General features: G+C 45.0%; 1 protein-coding gene across 1 annotated transcript in view; it reads left to right on the top strand.

The window, feature by feature from the left end:
• Camk1d (calcium/calmodulin-dependent protein kinase ID) overlaps positions 1-21,362 on the top strand; it is a 191,864-nt gene that overhangs the window by 155,061 nt on the left and 15,441 nt on the right. The window contains exons 7-9 of the mRNA XM_013014610.1: positions 3,832-3,907; positions 19,392-19,504; positions 21,192-21,270. Coding sequence (XP_012870064.1) covers positions 3,832-3,907; positions 19,392-19,504; positions 21,192-21,270 — 268 coding nt within the window. The remainder of the gene's footprint in view (positions 1-3,831; positions 3,908-19,391; positions 19,505-21,191; positions 21,271-21,362) is intronic.

The following is a 21,362-nucleotide window of genomic DNA, read 5'->3' as shown; positions in this document are numbered from 1 at the left end:
GGGCGTGGCTTACAGAGCCCTGGTAGGTTCCTAGGTCCGGCAGACCCTGCCCTGTGCCTCACTGACTTGTACACAGTAGATGGTGTCATTCTTTTTTCTAGAATGAGCAGAACTCTTAAGTGGAATGAGACTGATAGCATAATAATGAGGTTTAGCAGTTTCTCAAGTGTCAGTGGGTGACAGGTGGCATTTCCAGTGATGCCTGTGGCACCACAGCTAATTCCACTTAAGGAAGTTGGAGGAGGCGGGCTCTCAAAGGCCAGCTGCACACAGAGAACAAAAGAGAGAAAATATCACTGCAGATCGTCGGGTTTCTCTGTGATTGGAGCTCTCTCTCACATTGCCAGGAGAGTTTTTTGTTGGTGGTGGTGGTGATGGATTTTGTTGTTGTTATGGGTCATGGGGTTTGAACTCAGTGCTAGGCACTGCCTCTGAGCTCTCTTGCTGACGGCTAGTGCTCTACCACTGTGGGCCACAGCTCCACTTCTGGTTTTCTGGTGGTTAATTGGAGATAGGAGTCTCATGGACTTTCTTGCCCAGGCTGGCTTTGAACCATGATCCTCAGATCTCAGCCTCCTGAGTAGCTAGGATTACAGGTGTGAACCACCAGCGCCAGGAAGGTTTTCATTACCTGAGATTCTTTTTTCTTTCAAGAATGTCTGTGAGATAAAGAGAAGCCATTGAAAGAGATCTGGGAAACATTTTCCAAACCCTGTTTCAAAACATTGTTGGTTTCCACAGTCACATTATAAGTGAAATTAGAATCTAGAGTGTAGGCGTATGGGCCATTATACAACTTTTAAGATATTTGGAGTGGGTGGGAATGTTATTTCTAAGGCAGTTTGCTTTGTTTTTTTTTTGTTAGGTTATACTTCTGCATGTGTTTCTAAATGCAATTAAGAACTTCATTAGAAAACAAATGCTTTGCTTTTTTCCAATTGTTAGAGTGTTTTTTTTTTGAAGTTTATTTTGTTGTCACGCAAGACACAATACCAAAAAGAACATGAATAGTTTGGGGTAAATATATACATTTCCACCCAGAAGATTCTTACCTTGCTATTTTACTTATTGATCATTTAGAACTTTCCTCCTCATAGCCAGGCTACTGATCCAAAAAGCAAACATGTTGTGTATTTACTGATTCTGGAGCTTAAACTCGGAGCCTCTCTCTCACCTTTCTGACTCATGGCTGATGCTCTACCACTTGAGCCCAGCCTCTAGGCCAACCTTTTTGCTGATTAGTTGTAGTTGTAATCTCAGAGACTTTTCCACCCAGACTAGCTTCAAACTGTGATCCTCTGATCTCAGCCTCCTGCGAAGTTAGGATAATAGGAGTTGTGAGCCGCAAGTGCCGGACTAACAAAAGTCTTTTGATGTTATGAACTTCCCTATTGACAAACTTGCAGAACTAAAATCGTCGAATGGTAGTCAGTCTGTGAATCCAAGGATCTGAATCTCTAAAGTCACACTCACATGCCATGCTACATATAAACCAGTCACTTGTTTGCCTCCCTCTGCTGCCAGATATGTTGGTAGCTTTGTCAGAAAGCTGAAACGTTTGAGGTGTGCTGGTCTCTGCCTGTGTAGATGGTTCTAGTAAATCCCTGATTGTGACAGCTGAGGAGTGGAGACGGATGTGAAAAGACTCCGCCCACCGTGCATGGCACTGGAAATCCATGGGATGGAGAGAGTGGGACCCCGAGAGACGCTGTGAGCATGGTGACTTGGCCCGTCAGCCCAGCCTTGGCTCAGACCCTGTAAAAATAGCTATCAGAGCTGCTGTCATCGGTTTCCTTCTATGTCCCGTCCCTGTGTCACCATAGGGTGCCTCGTGTGTGACATGAGTTTGTGCTCTTGGCCTTGGGCTTACAGCCTGTGCCTCTGTCCCATCTGATACCTGGCTCAGCGGAGTAGCTGGACCAGGCTGGCTGTCATCCCGCTGGTGGCCCTGTGGGGCCGTGAAAGGGGCCAGGGAGCACCTCCAGCCACCAGCATGGCTCCACACTATTGACATCTATGTTGACTCTATGAGAGGGAACCTGGTCACCGGTGCTCTTAGAACCTTCGCTGTCTCTGATGAACTTTCAGTCTAGCCTTGACCAGGGCCCTGGAGATTTCAGACACACACAGTCACTTCATGCAGTGCCCACATGCCCATCTGACCAGCACAGCAGACCAGAGAGAGGGCACAGCTCCTAAATCAGAAAGGCATTTACTATGGCAATGCTGCCCGCCACTGGTTCCCAAGGGATCGTCTGAGAAATACGTGGTGAGCAGGGAAAAAAGCATCAGTGCCGTGAACTGTCCAAGTGCCCAGTGGGTGACAGCCCGTGAGTTCTAGTTCTCTCACCTATTTTGCTACTGCATTGAGGCAGAATGCTGCAAAGAAAGCATGGCCATGTGTTTACTCTTGGGGAAAGAAAACAAAACTGAGGACCAGGCAAGGGTACATGCCTGTAATCTCAGTTACTCATAGGGAGACAGAGATAGGAGAATTAATGAGACTGAACAACAACAAAAAAAACAAACACACAAAAAAACAAACCAAAACCAGGGGCTACACTCTCATAATCCCAGTGTGGATCACTTTGGCTAGCTAATTCACTCACTAGTGCCTCTGCCCCTCACCTGTAATTTGGAAATTATGCCTCTTGTGATATAGTCTTCACCCCAAGAATGCTGGGTAAGCAATCCAATGCCCCCAAAGCCCATAGAAGCACATAATTCAGTGCATACGTAGCTTTGGGCCTTGCCAGTGATGCTAATATATTCTCTTCCCTCTTTACTGTTCTGGAAACTGTGCTCTGAGGACATCTCAGGCAGAAATGTTTACAGGGAAAGAAAGATTTGGCCTGTCAGTGCAGCTCACAGTTTTGTGTATATGTCCTGTGCACAAATACACACTGAGCGTCACCTTCAGACCCTGCAAGGCACCAGACACAGGGTGGACCTTTGACATCCCGCTGTGGCCACAAAGCCAGGAGCAGGGAGGACAGGAATGGTGTTAGGTGAGCCAAGGCCCCAGGAGGGCCGACTGCCCATGGAATAGAGGCTTAAGACTAACAGGGGAGAGGAAGTAGCATTTAATTTTCCTGCTTCACAGCTAGCAGTGAAATGGGAAAGTTGACAAATACCTCCCAGTCACCCCCAAGCCTCAGGGAATGAGCCAGAGCAGCCTTTGAAGCAGGATTTCCGATGCTAGACAGAGTCTGAGTTCCATGACAGCAGAGGGAGGGAGGCATTGTCCCCACAGCACCATACAAGGCCTTGCACGAGGGCCAGAAACACCGCTGTGGGTCTAGTTGGGGTGAAATCCTGTACACCGTGCCCCAACTTATCCACTGTTCCCTTTTCATGCCAGTCTGAGTTAGCACAGTACTGCCATTTGAAAGCCACCCATTAAAGACTGGCCAATTATCTACAGACACACACACACACACACACACACACACACACACACACACACCCCTACCTATACCTACCTTTCACACACACACACACACACACACACCCCTACCTATACCTACCTTTGTATTTTTTTTCTAGTTAAAAAAGCCAACTGATAACATGGGTCATTTATTATCGTGATTGTTATTACTTCTTTATCCTTGCTGTTTGACACTGAACTTGAACCCAGGCCCTTATGCATATAGAGTATTTGCTCAGCCAATGAACTGGGTCCCAGCCATCTGTTCACTTGTTAGACTCATAGGCTGTTCAGTCCACATAGGACATGGTGCACACAGAAACTCCAGACTATAGAACCCTCATCATTGTCTACAGTCTTGGGTATCTACATTGTCAGGCCTGTGTCTCTTTGTCATCCTACAGCTCCTGAAGTTCTTGCCCAGAAGCCTTACAGCAAAGCCGTTGACTGCTGGTCCATTGGAGTGATTGCCTATATCCTGTAAGTTTTGTTTGTCACCTTGGCTTCTCCTCCTCTCCTCCTACTGCCTTTCCTTTTTTTTTTTTTTTCCTTTTGGCAGGTCTGGGTACTTAAACTCAGGCACTTGTACCTGCAAGCACTCTATTGGCTAAGCCACGCCTCCAGCCCTGGTTTGTTTTTTTTTTTTACACTGGTATTATTGAGATAAGCCTTGTTTTTCACCTATACTCATGCCTGGACTGCAGTCGCCTATTTTATACTTACCATAATAGCTGGGGTAAGAGGTATGTGCCGCCACACCAGATTCTTCCACTGAGATGAAATCTCGTGGTCTTATCTCTCTGGGCACACCTATAACCACAATCCCCTAGATCTCACCCTCACACATAACTGAAGTGACAAGTGTGCCCCCACTGTACCCAGCTATTAGTTAAGAAGAGATTTGTGTCGATACTGGGACTGGCCTTGAATTGCAGGCTTCCTGATCTCAGTCTCTTGAGTAGCTAGGATTACAGGTGTGAATCACTGATGCCTGTCCATCACCCCTCACCCCTTCTTGCATTGTGGCAAATTATAATTAACATGAAGTTTGCCATTTTGGCCATGTTTAAGGGTACAAATCAGTGGCATTGTATATATTCTCAAGATTGCATCATTATCATCACTATTATCCATTTCTAAAGCTTTCTGTAAAAAATTATCCAAAAGTAAGCCTCTATAAGTAAGTGTCAGTAAACGTCATACTCTCTTCCCACAGCACCTGGAAGCCTTTACTCCACTTTCTGCCTCTACAAATCAGACTTCCTTAAGGGATTCTTATAAGTGGAATCACACAGAATGTGTCCCTTTGTGCCTGACCTGTTTCACACTGATCACTGATTGCACCGATTAGGTTATGCCTAATGTAGCCTATGCTAGAGTTTCTTTCCTGCTTCAGGAGTGTGTGTACCCCCACTCATCTGTCAACCAGCATTTGATTTGCTTCCCCACATCATGGCTGTTGCAAACAATGATGCTGTAAGCTAGGAAGTTCCAGTACCTGGCTGAATCCTTGCTTTTGACTCTTTGGGGTATATAAATAAATCTACAAGTGGAACTGCTGGATCCTACGTTTTGATAGCCACGGCAGCATTTTATGTTCACACCAGCCACGCACAGGGTTCCAGTTTCTCCACACCCATTGCCATCACTTAGATCTTCCCTTTGGAGCATTGAAAAAAAGCAGTCTTTACCCACATAGCATAGGCTACTGAGGGGAACAGAAAATGGAATGTCTTGGCACACATATGATGGGTTTGGTTTGGCACAAGTTCCAAGAAAATAAATTTCCTTTCTCAAGAGTCACTGAACATCTCATGATCTGAACTCAGATCATACCTTCCAGGAGATTTTTGTTTTTAATATTTTTATTATCCTTAAGTAGTTGTAAAAAGGAGTTCCCATTCAACTTTTATGAATACAGTGTGTCTTGATGAATGTCCCACTTTCAGCATTCTTACCCTTCTCTCCCCACCCTCCCCCTTCCCTCATTTTTCTTAATTGTATAGGATATGCACTGAATTTTTGACTGCATTCTCCACCCCCCTCTTCTCTTTATTTGTCTGCTTGACCTCACCCCACCTCTTTCAAGTACCCAAAATTTCTTGGTATTTATTTTGTTGACCTTTTGGTTATTTCCCTAAGTGATTCTCGGGGATGCAACATGCTGCAGAGAAAACGACAGCTTTTTCCTGCTATGGAACTTGAGGAAAATCCTGCAGATCTTTCTGCCACACCAGAGGAGGCAGGCCAGAGGCATGAGAACAGGCTAGACAGGCTCAGCCAGCCTTGGCCGTGACCTCTGATCTCTCTGCCTAGAAAGAATTTGATGCAAAATAATTACGACAATTCCTTCCTTCTTCCTGACTTCCTTCATTGTTCACTTTTTACAGTGAGGTTCCAGACATGCTGACCTGCCCACGTGGACAGCTTCACAGCTCTGTGAGCATGGGGCTGGGCCTGCTTCATCTGCATGCTAGGTTCATTTCCTGAGACAAAAGGCAGTCCTCATTCCTTTGAACAGTTGACAGCTGACTTTCTGGAATGCATATGGTACAGGGAAGGAGCATGAGACCAGGCCCCCATAAAGAGAAAGCAGTATAATCTCCAGGCCCAAGCCTAGAGTGTCACAGTGGTGGGCATAAATAAGAATATTCCAGGCCTTGACAGCTGACAGCCATCTGACAGCCATCATTTGGCTATATTCTTATGTCACATTGTTGCATTGCCTCAGTCAAGCCACCCTGGGCCCACAGACTGGACTTTGGCTTTAGAAAGTTAGAAACTGAGACTTATTTATTCAGAGAGAGAGAGAGAGAGTGTGTGTGTGTGTGTGTGTGTGTGTGTGCGTGCGCGCGCGCGCACGCGTTGGTCCTGGGACTTGAACTCAGGGCTTAGGTGCTATCCCTGAGCTTTTTTGCTTGAGTCTAGAACTCTGCCACTTGAGCCACAGATCTACTTCCAGCTTTTGTGGTTCTTAGTTGGAGATGAGAGTCTCACAGTCTTACCTGCTCAAGCTCAGGCTGGCTTCAAACCTTAATTCTCAGATCTTAGCCTCTGGAGCAATCAGGATTATAGTGTGAGTCATAGACATCGAGCTTGTTTTATGCGTTTTGTTCAGATTCAGAGCATTGACCAGAACTTGAAAGAAGCGTGTGTGTGTGTGTGTGTGTGTGTGTGTTTGCTTCAAAGAATATGTGTGTGTTCCTGCGTTTGTGTATGTGTGTGTGTGTAAAAAACAGAGATAGGGAGGGAGGAACACTGTAGTGTTCATTTAGGAAATCACAGCAGGCTCTGTTGCTCACACGCATGTCCATAAACACATATTCTGTGAGCATCCAATTAGAAGCAGACATTTACCTTACAGACAGGCAGTTAAGGGGTGAAGTTGGTGGACTTAACTGTTTATAAAGTCTGTCATAGTCCCCACATTCCCCTTTTTTGCCAATATGTGTGTGTATGTGTGTGTGTGTGTGTGTGTGTGTGTGTCTGTCTGTCTGTCCAGCAGCTATGGACCCATCCTTTCCTCCGCCCCTCCTTTCTCCTACTTTAAAGACCCACCACCTGCTGTTTCCTTCTGCCTTCTAGCATCATGGTTTTTAGCTCAGTAGGCATAGATGATTGCTGAAAATTCTCAGATTTGCCAATTTTGTTTATTGATTACATTTCAGCTTGGCTGTTTTCCAGGGAGTCTCAGAAAGGCCTGTGGGTCCCATCTGTCATCTGTGCGAAGTCTTCCTGTGCCTGCTACCTGTCCTCTGTGGGTTGTGAGGCCCCTTAGTATTGGCCTTAGATGCAAGGCCTGCAGGGCATATTTCAGACTTGTTTGTGGGCTCCTGACCCTCTTTCAACCACCTCAGAGACGAGATTGGATTGGGAATGCCAGTGAACTTACCACATCTCCTCAAAATACTCTGTTTTCAAAGGAGGTGTGCAGAGCATAGAGGAGAGATGTAGCAACAGTGCCACTGAGGTACAGAAATTCCACAGTTAGGTGGTCATGGGAGCTACTCCCTGCCAGTGACATTAAGCAAGATAGTTTCTACCAGTGTATGTGGTGCCATCTTATACAGACCCTAGGATAGTGAGGGACATCAGGAGAATTTGGAAAGGAATAACAAATAGGCACCGCTTTTGCATCCTAAATGGCACAGCTTCCAGCCAGATGGAAGAAATTTTATTGCCTCTACCCTCCTATCATCTCCTGGAAACTGTCCTTGATGTATGCTTCGGGCTATTTAGCCTAGAGCAGGCAGGGCAGGGGACTGGCAGCCATTCACTTTACTAACATTTACCGAACCTAATACTTGTCAGACAATCTGATGGGGTACTGAGATGGATTCATTACCATGCTGGCCTCAGAGGCTCTGGAGACAACAGACAGTAAGCACATAAATTACAATCCAGTCTCCTGGCTGTCATGAAGTGGCCTGGGACTAAGCCCTGAGCTGCCTGAGGAAGCTTCACAAGCAGGGGACAGCCACCTGGGTTTGGAGGACAGGCAGCAATCTGCCCAGAGAGATCCAGTCCAGTCTAATGAACAGTTCTATGTATGTATGAACAGTATGTATGTGTATATATATATATATATATATATATATGAGTGTGTGTATGTATGTATATGTACAAATAAGCATATTTTAATATATTGTATACACACAATATATGTCTATAGAGAGAGAGACTATATATAGACAATATATATGTGTTTTCCATCTCAATAAATAAGCCAGCCATTGTAACTCAAACGTTCATCTCCTACCTGTGCAAGAGGCATAGGTAGGAAGATCATAAAGATCATAGCCCAAGGCCGGCATGAACAACCGTATGAGACCCTCTCTGAAAAATGGCTAAAGCAAAAAAGCACTGGAACATGGCCCCAGCTCAAACCTCAGTACCAACTAATTAATTAATGCTGAGAAGGCTTTGTGACTAAGCAGAGGAGAGATCCCAGCGTACACAGCATGTCTGGTGGAGGCAGTTATAAGGGATCCCCATAGCACAGTACCCTGTGACCCCTTTCCGGCTTCTCTCCTCCCCACATTGTCAGACCTTGCATTTGAGTCTGTCCTGTTGTTAAGGGATTTCAGTGGGGGCTTAGGACAGTGGGGTGTGTAGTGAGTGGCCAGGAACTAGGGGAGTCCAGGGCACAGGCACTAGCAACACAATTGCTAATCTACCTGTCTGCCTTTCCATCATAACTAGAAGAAGGAAGGGAGGAGGAAGGAGAAAAGGTGGAGAGGAGGTAGAGAGAAGGAAATAAGCCCAGGAGAGAGAATGAAGCCAACCACGCACAAGACAAAGTTAAATGCAAAAATTAAGAAATCTTCCTGGGCTGCAGAATCCACCCATACAGCAGGATGTTAATCTTCTCCACACTGGATGTCCGCTTCCCCCAACACACACACACACACACACACACACACACACGGACATGGACACACACACGGACACGGACACACACACGGACACGGTCCTGGAGTCTGCAATTCATTAATCATGAGAATGAATGTTCACTGCCAAAAGTTGCACTGAGCTTCCTGACTCAGCCTTTCTGGCTGTTCAGTGTTCTCTTTGCTCCTTATCAGTTTCATGGCCAGCCAATCAGGAAGAGGCTGGGGGCCTGTATGCTAATGGCCCAGACTTTTTCTCATGGTGTTGTCTGTCCCAGTGGCTAATGCAAGAATCAAAGGGTTGGCCCCTTTGATTAAGCCCTTCTGTCTCACACTGGCGGGAGGGAGCCATTTGTTCTCCCCACCCCTCCTTTCTTCTCCTTCCCATCCCTCAGTCTTCACCTCCAGCTGAGCATAAACTGTAAGCAATGTGTTACTATTTTCCTTCTAATAGTCCCCTCCTCTCTTGCTCAAGTACTCCCCTAATCTGCATACCCATTCTCAGCTTTGAAGACATTATCCAAACCTTAGGGCTTAGAGAAGAAGGCATTTATCTGTTATATTTTCATTGACAGGCCATTGTTGGGGTGCCCTGCACATAGTTTTAATATGTGAGCCCTCCCTACTTTCTCCAGCTTGCTGTCTTCTAAATGTGTAAGGAGAAAGCTCTGGAACTACACTGATAGACACATTCAGTCATCATACTGATGGTCGATGAAGTCATTGCATTTTTGTATTGAGTTAGGTCTCATTGATCATTCTAACCTTGAAAGCCAGACAATGTGTTCTGACCCGTTTGCTCACTAAATGGACAAAAATAAATGGGATTTTAAAAAGTGGACAAAAATAAAAGGGATAAAAAAAATGGCTGCCTGGTGGTCCCTGTGAGTCAGAGACTTGTGTTGAAAGGAAGGATACTCCAATGTAGGAGTTAGTTTGTTCATTATTTTGACACTGTGACCTAATTACATACAAGAATTCTTCCATAGCACACGGGCTTTTGAGTAGCAGTTCTCAGGGGACACTGGAGCTGTTCTTAGAATTAAGGGTGGCTGGGCAAGATGCTCAGAAATATGGGCAAGTTTAAAGGCAGGTCCAGTCCATTCTATCATCACAACACAAAACACAAAATAAGCAACCATGATGGCATCTCTTGTCCTCTCTTCTTAGAAGCTTAGGTGAGGCTGTGGGTAACTCTGAGACTTTTCACAACATTCAAAAATATTTACTTCATTTTCATGATTCGAGTGTGGGACAGAGGGCAGTCCCTCCGGACTCTTCCTCCGGACTCTTCTCCTCCTCTCTGCCCCTTGCATTTTCTTCCTGGCCCTGAGCAGCTGCTTTCCTACTCGAGAATTTTAGCCAAAGACCTGAGAAGGATTAGATGAAGTTAAAAAAGAGAGAGAGAGAGAGACGAAGGGTGTAAGGATATGGAAATTGGTATTTAATGGTGGTTAGACAACCTGTACTTGGTGTTCTATCTCTAGTATCTATATATCTACATATCTAAATCCATCTACCTATTTATGCACCCATTCCTTGATATTCCCTTCAGTCTTTCTGCCCATCCATTCCACCCATCCACCTGTGTGTTTTATATATTATACATGTTAGCATATAGTACATATTACAATATCTCTATAAAATTCACAAAACAGCCTTGAGGAGAGAGAATTTCTTCAGTGTCATTCAACCAATACTTAGAAGAGCCAACATTCGAATCTGTCTTCTTTTCTCTAAATCCCAGACTGAGGACACCATGTGTGTTAGTCAGCTTTCATTGACTATAATGAATTACCTGAGGGTAATAAACTTATGGGGAGAAAAGGGTAACTTTGACTCACAGTTTAGAGATTTCCAAGATTGGAAAAACTCATGACTTTAGATCACTGGTGGAGGTGTCAGGTATTGATGACAGGGAACACATGATATAGCAAACTGCTCATTTCACTGCCAGGAAGCAAAAGGAAGAAGAGACTAGGAGTCTCTCAATTGCCCCCAGAGCATACACCTAAGACATAAAGGTCTCTCACTAGGCTCCACCACATAAATGTCTCACCAGCTCCCAATAGCATGATCCTGGGACCAGGCTTTTAGCATGTGAGCCCCAGGGAAACTTTATCCAAGTAAACTCCTGGTTAATGACTCTGAAAGCAAAAGCTGACATCAGCCCTTTGGAGAGCAGCACAAGCCATCCTTGGAAAATCACTTCATTCTTCTAGAGCTTTTCTGCTCAGGTTTGACAGAAACAGAACTCTAGGTTGCCGCTCTGTTGCATTTAAAAATTGCAGGTAAAATATTTCGAATAAAGTTCAGTGCTTCCGAAGCATATTTCACAGGTACTTAGAAAATTTTCTCTACATATCTCACTTTGTTTCCTAATTCCATAGTCAATGGGGCATGCCTGAAGTCCTGCCCTGTTCTAGTAAGTTCTGCAAGGCCTTGTCAGAAGAAGACTTTTTCTTCTTTATATCCTCTTCACAGCTCTGCCTGGGAGCCCTGCACTAAATTCAGGCCATTTGCCACAATCATAGCGGAATTTGATTCGATGTAGACACTGGCTCATTTGTCTTCAATCCTTCTCTGCCAAGACAGGTCCATAATGACCTGAGGTCCTCTCCCTCCTCCAAATCTATCTTACAGGAAGGCAGACTGGGGAGAACATTCGGCATTGATTTTATCACTGCAGGCACCTGCGCTGCTCTTCATTTCTTTGGCAGGTCCCATGGCCTGATCTGCAGCTCTGTTTCCACATCCGTAATACACAAAACCTGACACTCCCAAACTTCAGAGGCGGGCTGAGAAAAAGAACCTGGAGAGCATGTCCCCTGCAGTGACACATCTGGCTGGATTTCTAAAAATTATTATGACTTGCCTCAGGAAGGAGTTATACAAAGAATTAAAAATTCTGTTCCGTTCCTTAGGTTAGGCTGAACCTCTACATACTTATTTCCTCATAGGGAAATTAAAGATTGAAAAGCTTAGCTAGATCTACATTAAATGAGACAGTATCAGTAAGGTGTGTAGCCTAGTGCCTGGCACACAGTGACTGCTCACCAGTTAGTAACTATGGTTACCAACTTCTTCAGGACACAGTCATCATGGCTTCATTACTGTGGAAAAGTAAATATTTCATTTGTCTCATTTTAGTAGCATGTTATTTAAGTCTAAGAACAAGATTAAGATGGTGTGTGTGTGTGTGTGTGTGTATGTAAACAGGCCCTAGTACTGAGACTTGAACTCAAGATCTTATATTTGACTTCTTTGCTCAAGGGTGATGCTCTACCACCCGAACCATACCCCTTACTTCCAACTTTTTGCTAGTTTATTTGAAGATAAAGAGTCTCTCACACCTTTATACCTGGGCTGGCTTCAAACTAGTATCCACGCCACCAGCACCCAGCTTCTAAGCTTATCTCAGATTTGCTGCTGTAAGAGCAGCATTTCACACCGCATTTGTGCTTCATACCCTGCTGTAGAATTAGGCAGAAGAGGCCTTTATCTGTCCAAGTTAATGTCCAGGGCAGGTACCCAGCTCTGCCTGGAGCCCTGAAACTATCTTTTCATCTCTCCGGGACTCATTTCCCAGTGTCCTCCATGTGAAGCAATGATTTCTGGACCCCAGAATAAAATCCCATGACTGTGAGAACCCCCTGGCTTTGCAAATGACTTCACCAAATATGCTTTTGAGTTCTGGCCCAAGGTTGAAGGCTGACTGCGTCCTCCAATGAGTAGTTCATTGCCGGCTGGAAGCGCTGCACTGAGGGAAATTGAGGTTGGGAAGGAGATGTCTAGCGCTGGACAAATGGGAGCTCAGAGAATTTGTTGACGGTTTCTGTGCTCATTCCAATCTGCCTTGAAAGGGGTAATTTGTAACAGCTCCTATTGACCACCAAAAGGCTTCAGGGCAATAAAATAAAATAGACTAACTGGTCATTATTACCCTTGGGGCTTGAACACAGGATTTCTTGCTCTTACTCTTTCACTCACAGGTGGTGTTCTACCACTTGAGCCATACCTCTGCTTCTAACTTTTTGCTACTTAATTGGTGAAAAGAGTCTGAAGAATTTCTCTGCTTGAGCTGGCTCTCAACTGTGATTTCATATCGTGCATCTTTGGTCCTAGGATTATTATCTTCATTCATTTATTCATTCATTTACTTATTTTTTTGCAGTGCTGAGGATCAAACCCAGGGCCTCAGATAGGCTAAGCAAGGGCTTTACCACTATGCCACACCCCCAGTCCAACTCTGCTTAAGTCAATTTAGTATGTGCTTTTTCATGCACACATGTATATGTGCGTGAACACACATATATGCAAATGTAAGCATGAATGTTCCATGCAAACCATTTTCTGTTCATCAAAGAACAACCAATTAACAATATCCGTTAAATCATGTTTTGTGCTAATGAAGTGTTCATTTTGGAGTTTAGTATGGACCACCTTGTCTCTTGTCCCCAACTCTAATGAAATGCTGTGACAGTAAGGACTGTTTCATGCCATGCCTGCAGAATAGTTAATGCTCAATCAGCCTTCAGTGACATCCAGGTGATTTCCTGATCAGCCATTATTTTTCTTTGTTTCCAGAGGAGCCTATGTTCAGGGAAGGCAAAGGTAGTTCAGGAAGAGAGCCCGGAGACAGTAGCAGCCCAGGCTTTGTTTCACTTCTGGGTCAGAAGGAAAGAAAGGTCAGCCTGCTAATGCTCAGTGGCACTCATGCTCACTTACAAGATTGCAGGAGCAGTCAAACCAGAGGGCAGAGCCTCACAGCTGCATCCTCTCAAAGATCCCACCTCTTAATACCAACACCAGTTCAATTTCAGTGAGTTTTAGACATTCAAATCATAGCAAGCAAAGTAAAATGTGTGTGTTAGCTACTTAAAGCTGAAGACCTTGCAGTGCTAGAAGATCCAAAAGGAAGTGCTTTTTTTTTGAGTGGGGGAGGAGAGGGGTCAGTCATAGTGCTTAAACTCAGGGCCTGGGTGCTGTCACTGAGCTCTTTTGCTCAAGGCTAGCACTCTGCCACTTTGAGCCACAGCGTCATTTCCAGTTTTCTGGTGGCTCATTGGAGATAAGATTTCTCACAGACTTTCCTGCCCCAGCTGGCTTTGAACCACAATCCTCAGATCTCAGCCTCCTGAGTAGCTAGGATTACAAGCATGAGCCACCGGTACCCAGCTTGGAAATGCTTTTTGATTGTATGCTTTACTATGGGCATCCCAACTTAAGTGAGAGATGGCATTACACTATGATTTTGATTTGCATTTCCTTGATAATTAGTGATATCAGTCATATGAGCCATTTGCATCTTTGGCGAAATCAAGGAAACAAAGTCCAGTGGGTCCTGGTGATAATGCAGTTCTGTAGCCACTATGGAAAACACTATGGAGATTCCTCTCCAAAAAATTAAAAATAGAATTACCACCGGGTGCCAGTGGTTTACACCTGCAATCCTAGCTAGCTACTCAGGAAGCTGAGGTCTGAGGATTATGGTACAAAGCTAGCCTGGTCAGAAAAATCCATGAGACTCATTTATCTCCAACTTCCAGCCAAAAAGCTGGAAGTTGAACCTGTGGTTCAACACAAAAGCTCGGGGATGCTGATCTGAGTTCAAGCCCCAATAACTGGCACAGGAAAAAAATAGAACTACCAATGCAATCACAAAAGAATTAACTAACCTAGAAGAGCTATAGTACCCATTCTCATAGCAGTACTGTTCATAATAGCCAAAGCAACCTAAATATCCATCAGTAACATGTATAGATAAACAAAACGTGGTTACAGATAATGCCTGCTATGACTATACCTCAAGAAGAAACTTGTTACATGCTACAGCATGATTGAACTCGGGCAGACGTGAGTGAAGTGAAATGAGCCAAAAACAGGAAAGCAAATACTGAGTGATTCTCCTTCTGTGAGGTTTGTAAAAGACAGCCTGAGAGCCTAAGAGTTACTTGTAAGAGCTAGAGGAGGAGAAAGGATGTTACTAAACAAAGGCAGAGAATTTAGGTTAAGCAAGGTGAATAAGCAGTAAAGATCTACTGTACACCCTGGTTCTTGTGGTCAATGTGTCAGTCACTTTCCATTACTGTGACAAAACACCCAAGAAAGCAACTTAGAAGGAGGAAGGATTTATTTTGGGCATATGGTATCAGAGGTTTCAGTCTATCCCTGCTTGGCTCCGTTGTTTCTGGGTTATGTAGTGAGGCAGAGCATCATGATGGAAGGTATGGTGGAACAAAGTGCCGACCTCATGACAGGAAGCAGAAAGAGCCAGGAATAAGACATTCCCTTCAAAACTCCCCTCTGGTGACCCACATCCTCCACTTTGGGGGCAGGGAGGGCACTCAGCTCTGAATTTAATCAATGAATCCATTGACCCATTGAAGTTAGCATCTTGGTGACACAATGAGGGGTCAATAGCGCCACCAGCTGGAGAGTAAGCCTTCAACACATAAGCTTTTGCTAGGGACACTTCCTATCCAAGCTATCAAACTCCACAGTACTATATCATGCACGTAAATATTGAGAGGATAGCTCTGGAGCCAGAGACATGCCTTGAATAGTAAAGTGCCTGCCTAGAAAACAAAAAGCCCTGAGTTAAAACCCCTAGCACCACACAGTAAAAAGAAAGATCTCATGTGAAGTGTTCGGATTGCAAACACATAAAGTACAATAAAATTAAGGCAACTTTCAGTGAAAGAACTCCCTACCTGCTGTCAGAGGTGGCTGGCTCTTTTCCCACCACCATTTCTGATACCAGCTTCTTCATGTCTTTTCTCTGTCACCTCTGACATAATTAGGGGAGAGGAACACAGGTGGCCAAGGTGAGCTATGGAGATTAAGGGGCACGAGGGAACAGAAGGGTGGCTTCTGCTCAGCCTTTGGACCTCCCCGGTTTTGCATGGATACAATGCTTGGCCACACGCAAACAGCAGAAGAACATGACTTCCTGTAGGGTAACGACCATGGTGTACCCACAGGGCTTTTCCACTGGAGCTTTTATGCTATTCTTGCATTTCAGTTTCCAAGAAAAACTTCTCACTGCTGGATTAGGCAGGGTTGACCATCGTCCATTTTCACATTGAGTTGTGTGAAAAACTTTCTCCATGGAAAACCTCCTCCCTTGTGGAGTGGGTCCATGGCCAGGAGTGGCATTGTGGGTAACCCCAACCCAACGCTGCATTTATCCTCAGAGCCAGGCCTGCACATTGAGTCCTTCTGGAATGACTGAATGACGTGGGATGGAGCTGTCTCCACCCCCTCCTATAAGGGGAGCATGCAGAATGGGGAGATAGGAGAGGTAACAATTGAAGGTCACTGTGGTCTGGGGCAGGGGCCCACTTTCTTATGTCTTAGATCTGTAATACTGTCTGCTTCAGAGCCCTGCCAGGGAACCCAGGAGCTAATGAGGCAGGCCCCTTCTTCTAGAGGGTGTGCATTTAACCCAAGCATTTGTCCAGTGTGAGCTACAGACAGGGCCTAGGTATTGAGGATCAGAAGACCAGTGCAAGACATGGCCGGCCCTCAGAGCTCATGATCAGTGTAGGAGCTTTGACTGGTGTAGGAGCATGCAGAGAAGGCCTGGGTCCACCTGACAGAGGTCAGCTCTTCCTTGTAACATCCTAGCTGCTCTTCAGGGGGTTAAGGAAAGGCTCGCCTAGGCCCTCTGGACTTCCTGGATGATGGTTCCAAGGCTGCAATGAAAGTTTCCTTTCCTTTTCTTCTTTTCCCATCCTTTCCCTCTTTTCTTTCCTTTTCTCTACTTTCTTTCTTTTGGTTAATTAATTATTCATTTTTGAAATCGGGTCACACTACGGATCCCAGGCTAGCCTCAAACTCCAGAGCTTCCTAACTCAGCCTCATGTGCCACCATTATGCATGGGGAAACTCAATGTCTTCGTGAGCCATAATGTTTTGGGGCTGGAGAAATTGGGAATGGCTTTATCCTCTTTGTGTACCCACAACGACATATAATTTAGAGGTCATTTAAAGGTTGGGATATAAAATCAGTAGTGTCACAGGAATGCTACTAAAGAACACAGGGATTAGAAGTGCTTTGAGGCATCCAGTGACCACAACATTACAACCATCCACCACCAGCACATGTGGATGGACACACCCATCTTATTGGAAGCTCCACACAAAGCTGTCCATGAAATCACCTGGTCAGAGACCTTACCATCCAGTTTCTAGATGGGAAGAAGCCTTTACAAACTACATTTGCCATTCTGGTTTTTCACAAGTCTAAGTCCTCTTTTTATTTTTTCTTCATCTCTTTTTTTTTCTCTTATATGCTTGTCCTACAACTTGAACCCAGGGCCTAGATGCTATTCCTCAGCCTATGTGCTCAAGGCTGTCACTCTACCATCTAGCCACAGCTCCACTTCTGGCTTTCTTTAGTGGTTAATTGGAGATAAGATTCTCATGGACTCTCCTGCCCAGACTGGTTTTGAACCTTGATTCTCAGATCTCAGCCTCATGAGTAGCTAGGATTACAGGCATAAGCCATGTGCACCCAGCTTCATATCCTTTTTTATATTTATATTTGTATTATTCTTAAGTAGTTGTATTAAGGGGTTTCATTTCAATGTACCTGTTTATGGATAGAATGCATCTTGATCATGTCACCCCTTCCATCATTTTCCCCCACCCCTGTGAACCCTAAGTTTTTTCTAGTTCCAGTAGCCCATCCCAGTCCTGAGGTAGATTCATTTCTTCTGTCATTATACCTCAGTATACCCTCATCAACGTGGTAGTCTGTACAAAAAAGGAAAAAAAGGTGGGGGAGGAGAAACTTAAGATGAAAAGAAATTGGAATATACATTAAGAAAATTGGCACCCAAAGAATAATAACTCTTTCTTGGAATTTTTAAAAAAGATTTGTTTTTCCTTAAAGAGAAAGCCAAACCATAAAGTAAAACATACTCAGTTGTTAATCAACAAAAAACCTTATATATCTAACTTTTAGGCACTTCTCTCTTTTTTTCCAAGGCAAGCTAATATTTTTCTCAGTCTGCTTTTCCCAATGCCCACATTTCATTTAGCCCAAACTCCCATTATGGGAAAAATGTTCCCTTCCATCTTCCCGCCCCAGGGTTTCCTGGGGCAGTGAAGTTCGTACTGTGGTTCCGGAATTGCTGGCTTTTGGTTTCATTTTTACCAAAGGCAGCAAATCTTTAAAGCTGAAATTTTCCAGGCAGAAAGACAGCCTTGGGGAGGGAGGAATAGATGATTTTGAATTTTATCAGCCTGCAGAAAAGTATCACAGCCTTAAAACCTATCATCACCCTTTCGTCCCTCCGCAGCAGGCCTGTCAGAGAGGGGTGCTGAAGAATGGAGCCACCAAGGCTGTTTTCTCCTTTCTCACGTTTCTCAGCCCTGAAAGGCCTGCAGCCTACCCAATGCCTGCTAACTTCTCATTAAACAAATCCCAAGGCTGAAGCTGTCTTTGCAACCATGCTGAGCTATGTGGCAAGGTCCATGGCTTTTCTGGAACAAATATTCCTTCCACTTTACACCTGACTTCCATAGCCATGCACTGTTGTTTCCTAAGGCCCCCTAACTCTGGGGCCCCAGCCTCAATGTCCCTCCATGCAGTCTCAGCCAAGGATGGCCTCTGCCTCACACGAGCCTCCGACATGGTTCTGGTCTTTTTTGAAGTGTTTAGACAAACAACTGGGTAAGAGTCACAGAGCCATGGTGGCTTAAAGCCCAAAAGAATATTAAGAATTATCTAGTTGAGCCATCTGTATTTTCCCGTGAGGAAATTTTAGTTCCCCAAATTGTATCAGTGGCAGGACTGGGAACAGAACTGGAATGGCAAGCCATGATTGTCAGACTGGTGATTGATTGATTGATGGGTATTTGCTAAGCAAAAGAACTGATAATGTGCACGCCACAGTGACTCATAGAAACCTGGAACTCAGGGTTGTAAATTTTCCTTTTCTTCCTGTGATAATTTCTTAAGTTAAACCAATCTAGAAGGGTCCTGAAATGTACTGCTAAACATATATTTAGTTCTTCCCATCAACCTATCTGTTTGAGACGGTATTATAGACAAGATTAATAACATTCAAGCACAAAAGGCTATCTGGCCATAGGACTGTAGTTAACTTTACCTAAGGAATTAAGGTGGAAGCCAGACAGTGGGGATACAGCCAGATAATTCTAGCTACTCAGGAGGTAAAGGTAGAAGGATTGGAATCCAGGACTGGCCTTGCCAAAAGCAGGAGACCCTATCTGAAAACAAACTAAAAATGAAGATCTGGAGCTTGGCTCCAGTGGTAGAAGTGCTCATGAGTTAATCCTAAAGGCAGTCCCTGGTATTTCAAGAAAAAAAGTTAAGATGGATTTAAATATATCTGTTCTCTCCGAGCCCACCCTCTTTGCTGCAGCTTGCTTCTTTGGCTCCTTTGCGTACAGAATGTGGGGCTTCCTCTACTGTGATGATGTTTGTGGTGCACACACTTCAGATTTTCCTAATTTCATCCACAGTGACCCTTCCAGGCTAAGGGCAGACCCACTCCACTGCCTCTGCCAGCACTCAGATCTGTTACCATCCTTTCTTCCAGGCTCTGTGGCTACCCTCCTTTTTATGATGAAAACGACTCCAAGCTCTTTGAACAGATCCTCAAAGCAGAATATGAGTTTGACTCCCCCTATTGGGATGACATCTCTGACTCTGGTGAGTCTTCCACACACCACTCCCATGGTGGCCTCTATGATATTTATGATACCTAGAAACCAATGCTGCAGGTCCAGGGACCCGAGACAGACAGGGGCTGGCGAAAGTTCAGAACAACCCCTAGGTCCCTGTATCATCCACTGGAGAAGCTTTAACAAAGTCCCACAGACAGAGTGGTTTAAACACATGTTTATTTCTCACCATTCTGGAGGTCTCAAGTCCAATACCAAGGCATCAGCACAGCCGGTGTCTGGTGAGGGCCACTTCCTGTTCATGGACAGCTGTCTTCTTGATGTCTTCACCTTGCACATCCTCATCTTAGGACTTAGGATCCCAACATGGGAATTATGAGAGACACAGACAATTGGTCCATGACAGCTCTTTGGGAAGTTTCATGAGCTACATATTTGGGCTTAACCTGGAAGGCAGGCGTGGGACATCTCACCTGAGCCTAGACAAGAGATGGTGACTTGCCTATCTAGTCTCCGGCCATACCTTGGTTTGAGCACCCCAGGAGTGAAATAAGATTAGCTAACACTTACCCAGTGCCAGCTGTGTGCCGAGCAGAAGAGTCCCGACCGTGGCTAACTCAGTCCTCAAAACTGCCCATCTCATGGGGAAAACTAGTGTCCTCGTTTGACAGAGAGGGAAACTGAGGCCCTGGAAGATGGACTAACTTGACCAGAATCACACCGGTAGTACATACCAGAGCTGAGATTTGAACCCTAATTCTCCTTCCAAAGAGGTTCACTATCCTTCCTGAGACATAAAGAACAAAACCAAGGCCCAAGTAAGGTGGTGGTACAATCTCGGTGGTCCTCAGTTTCCTTACAGGGAGAAAACGACACCCTACCCCCCAGGAAGAGCAGTAGAAGGGAGAGTTGAAATGATAAATGAGATAGTACTTTGAAGACTCTGATGGGTTGTTCAGAGAGAGCACTCTATTGTTTAGGTTATTTCCTCCTAACTGGAAAGTTAAGCTCCAAACTGTCAAACCCTAGGCTCCAAATATATGTCTAGAAACCTTTCAGGAACCCCCATCCCTGGGGAGGGGGTGGGGATATTGTACTTCTAAGCTCAGAGGGCACAGCCTTCCCTGCCCCCCATGCCCAGTCCAGTGGACAGTGAGCTGCCATGCCCTGCAATGTAACAGGTTTCCACGGTGACACACAGTGTCAGCTTTGGATTCTATGACCCCAGCTGCCAGCCCTCTCCAGGGGTGGGTTCCTGTTCACTGTAGTATAGTAGTCCAATTGGACTGGGATCCTCTGTGCCTGGTAATCTCACAGCCCCATTGGTGGATTCAGTAACGTCCGCAATGTCTGTGTAGGGAACATCCCCCATATGTTTCTCTGAAGAAGTTTGAACATCTGATTATGAAGAGCATTTCCTGTCTTCTCTAAACTGAAGGCAGCGGTAGCAGCAGCTGGCTCATGCAGGGGTGTGAGCCTGGCTTTGCTGTTTCTTTAGTCATGGGTCACCCTTAAGAGTTCCAGCCATGGCTCTGCTTTGACTCAGCATCCGAATGCCTGGGGTCTTTTGTGTCTGAGCTATGCAGTAAGGTCTATAGAAAGTGGTCTATGATTTTTAACAGTGCACATGCTCCTCTCAAAGATACAGTGGTGGCTAGTGATCACAGCTCAAGCCACAAAGTGATTCTTTGTCCTTGCACTTCCTTTTTCAACAGCAAAAGACTTCATTCGGAATCTGATGGAAAAAGACCCAAATAAAAGATACACCTGTGAGCAGGCAGCTCGGCATCCCTGGTAAGACTAAACCACTCACCACGAGGACCTTGCCATTGAGTGCTCTCGGCGTGAATGTCCCATTGGCTGTTCTCTTTTATCAAGTATGCAGG

Source organism: Dipodomys ordii, unplaced genomic scaffold, assembly GCF_000151885.1.
Source record: "Dipodomys ordii isolate 6190 unplaced genomic scaffold, Dord_2.0 Scaffold24, whole genome shotgun sequence".
In the NCBI taxonomy this organism is placed as follows: domain Eukaryota; kingdom Metazoa; phylum Chordata; class Mammalia; order Rodentia; family Heteromyidae; genus Dipodomys; species Dipodomys ordii.
This window is presented reverse-complemented; position numbering and strand designations above follow the sequence as displayed.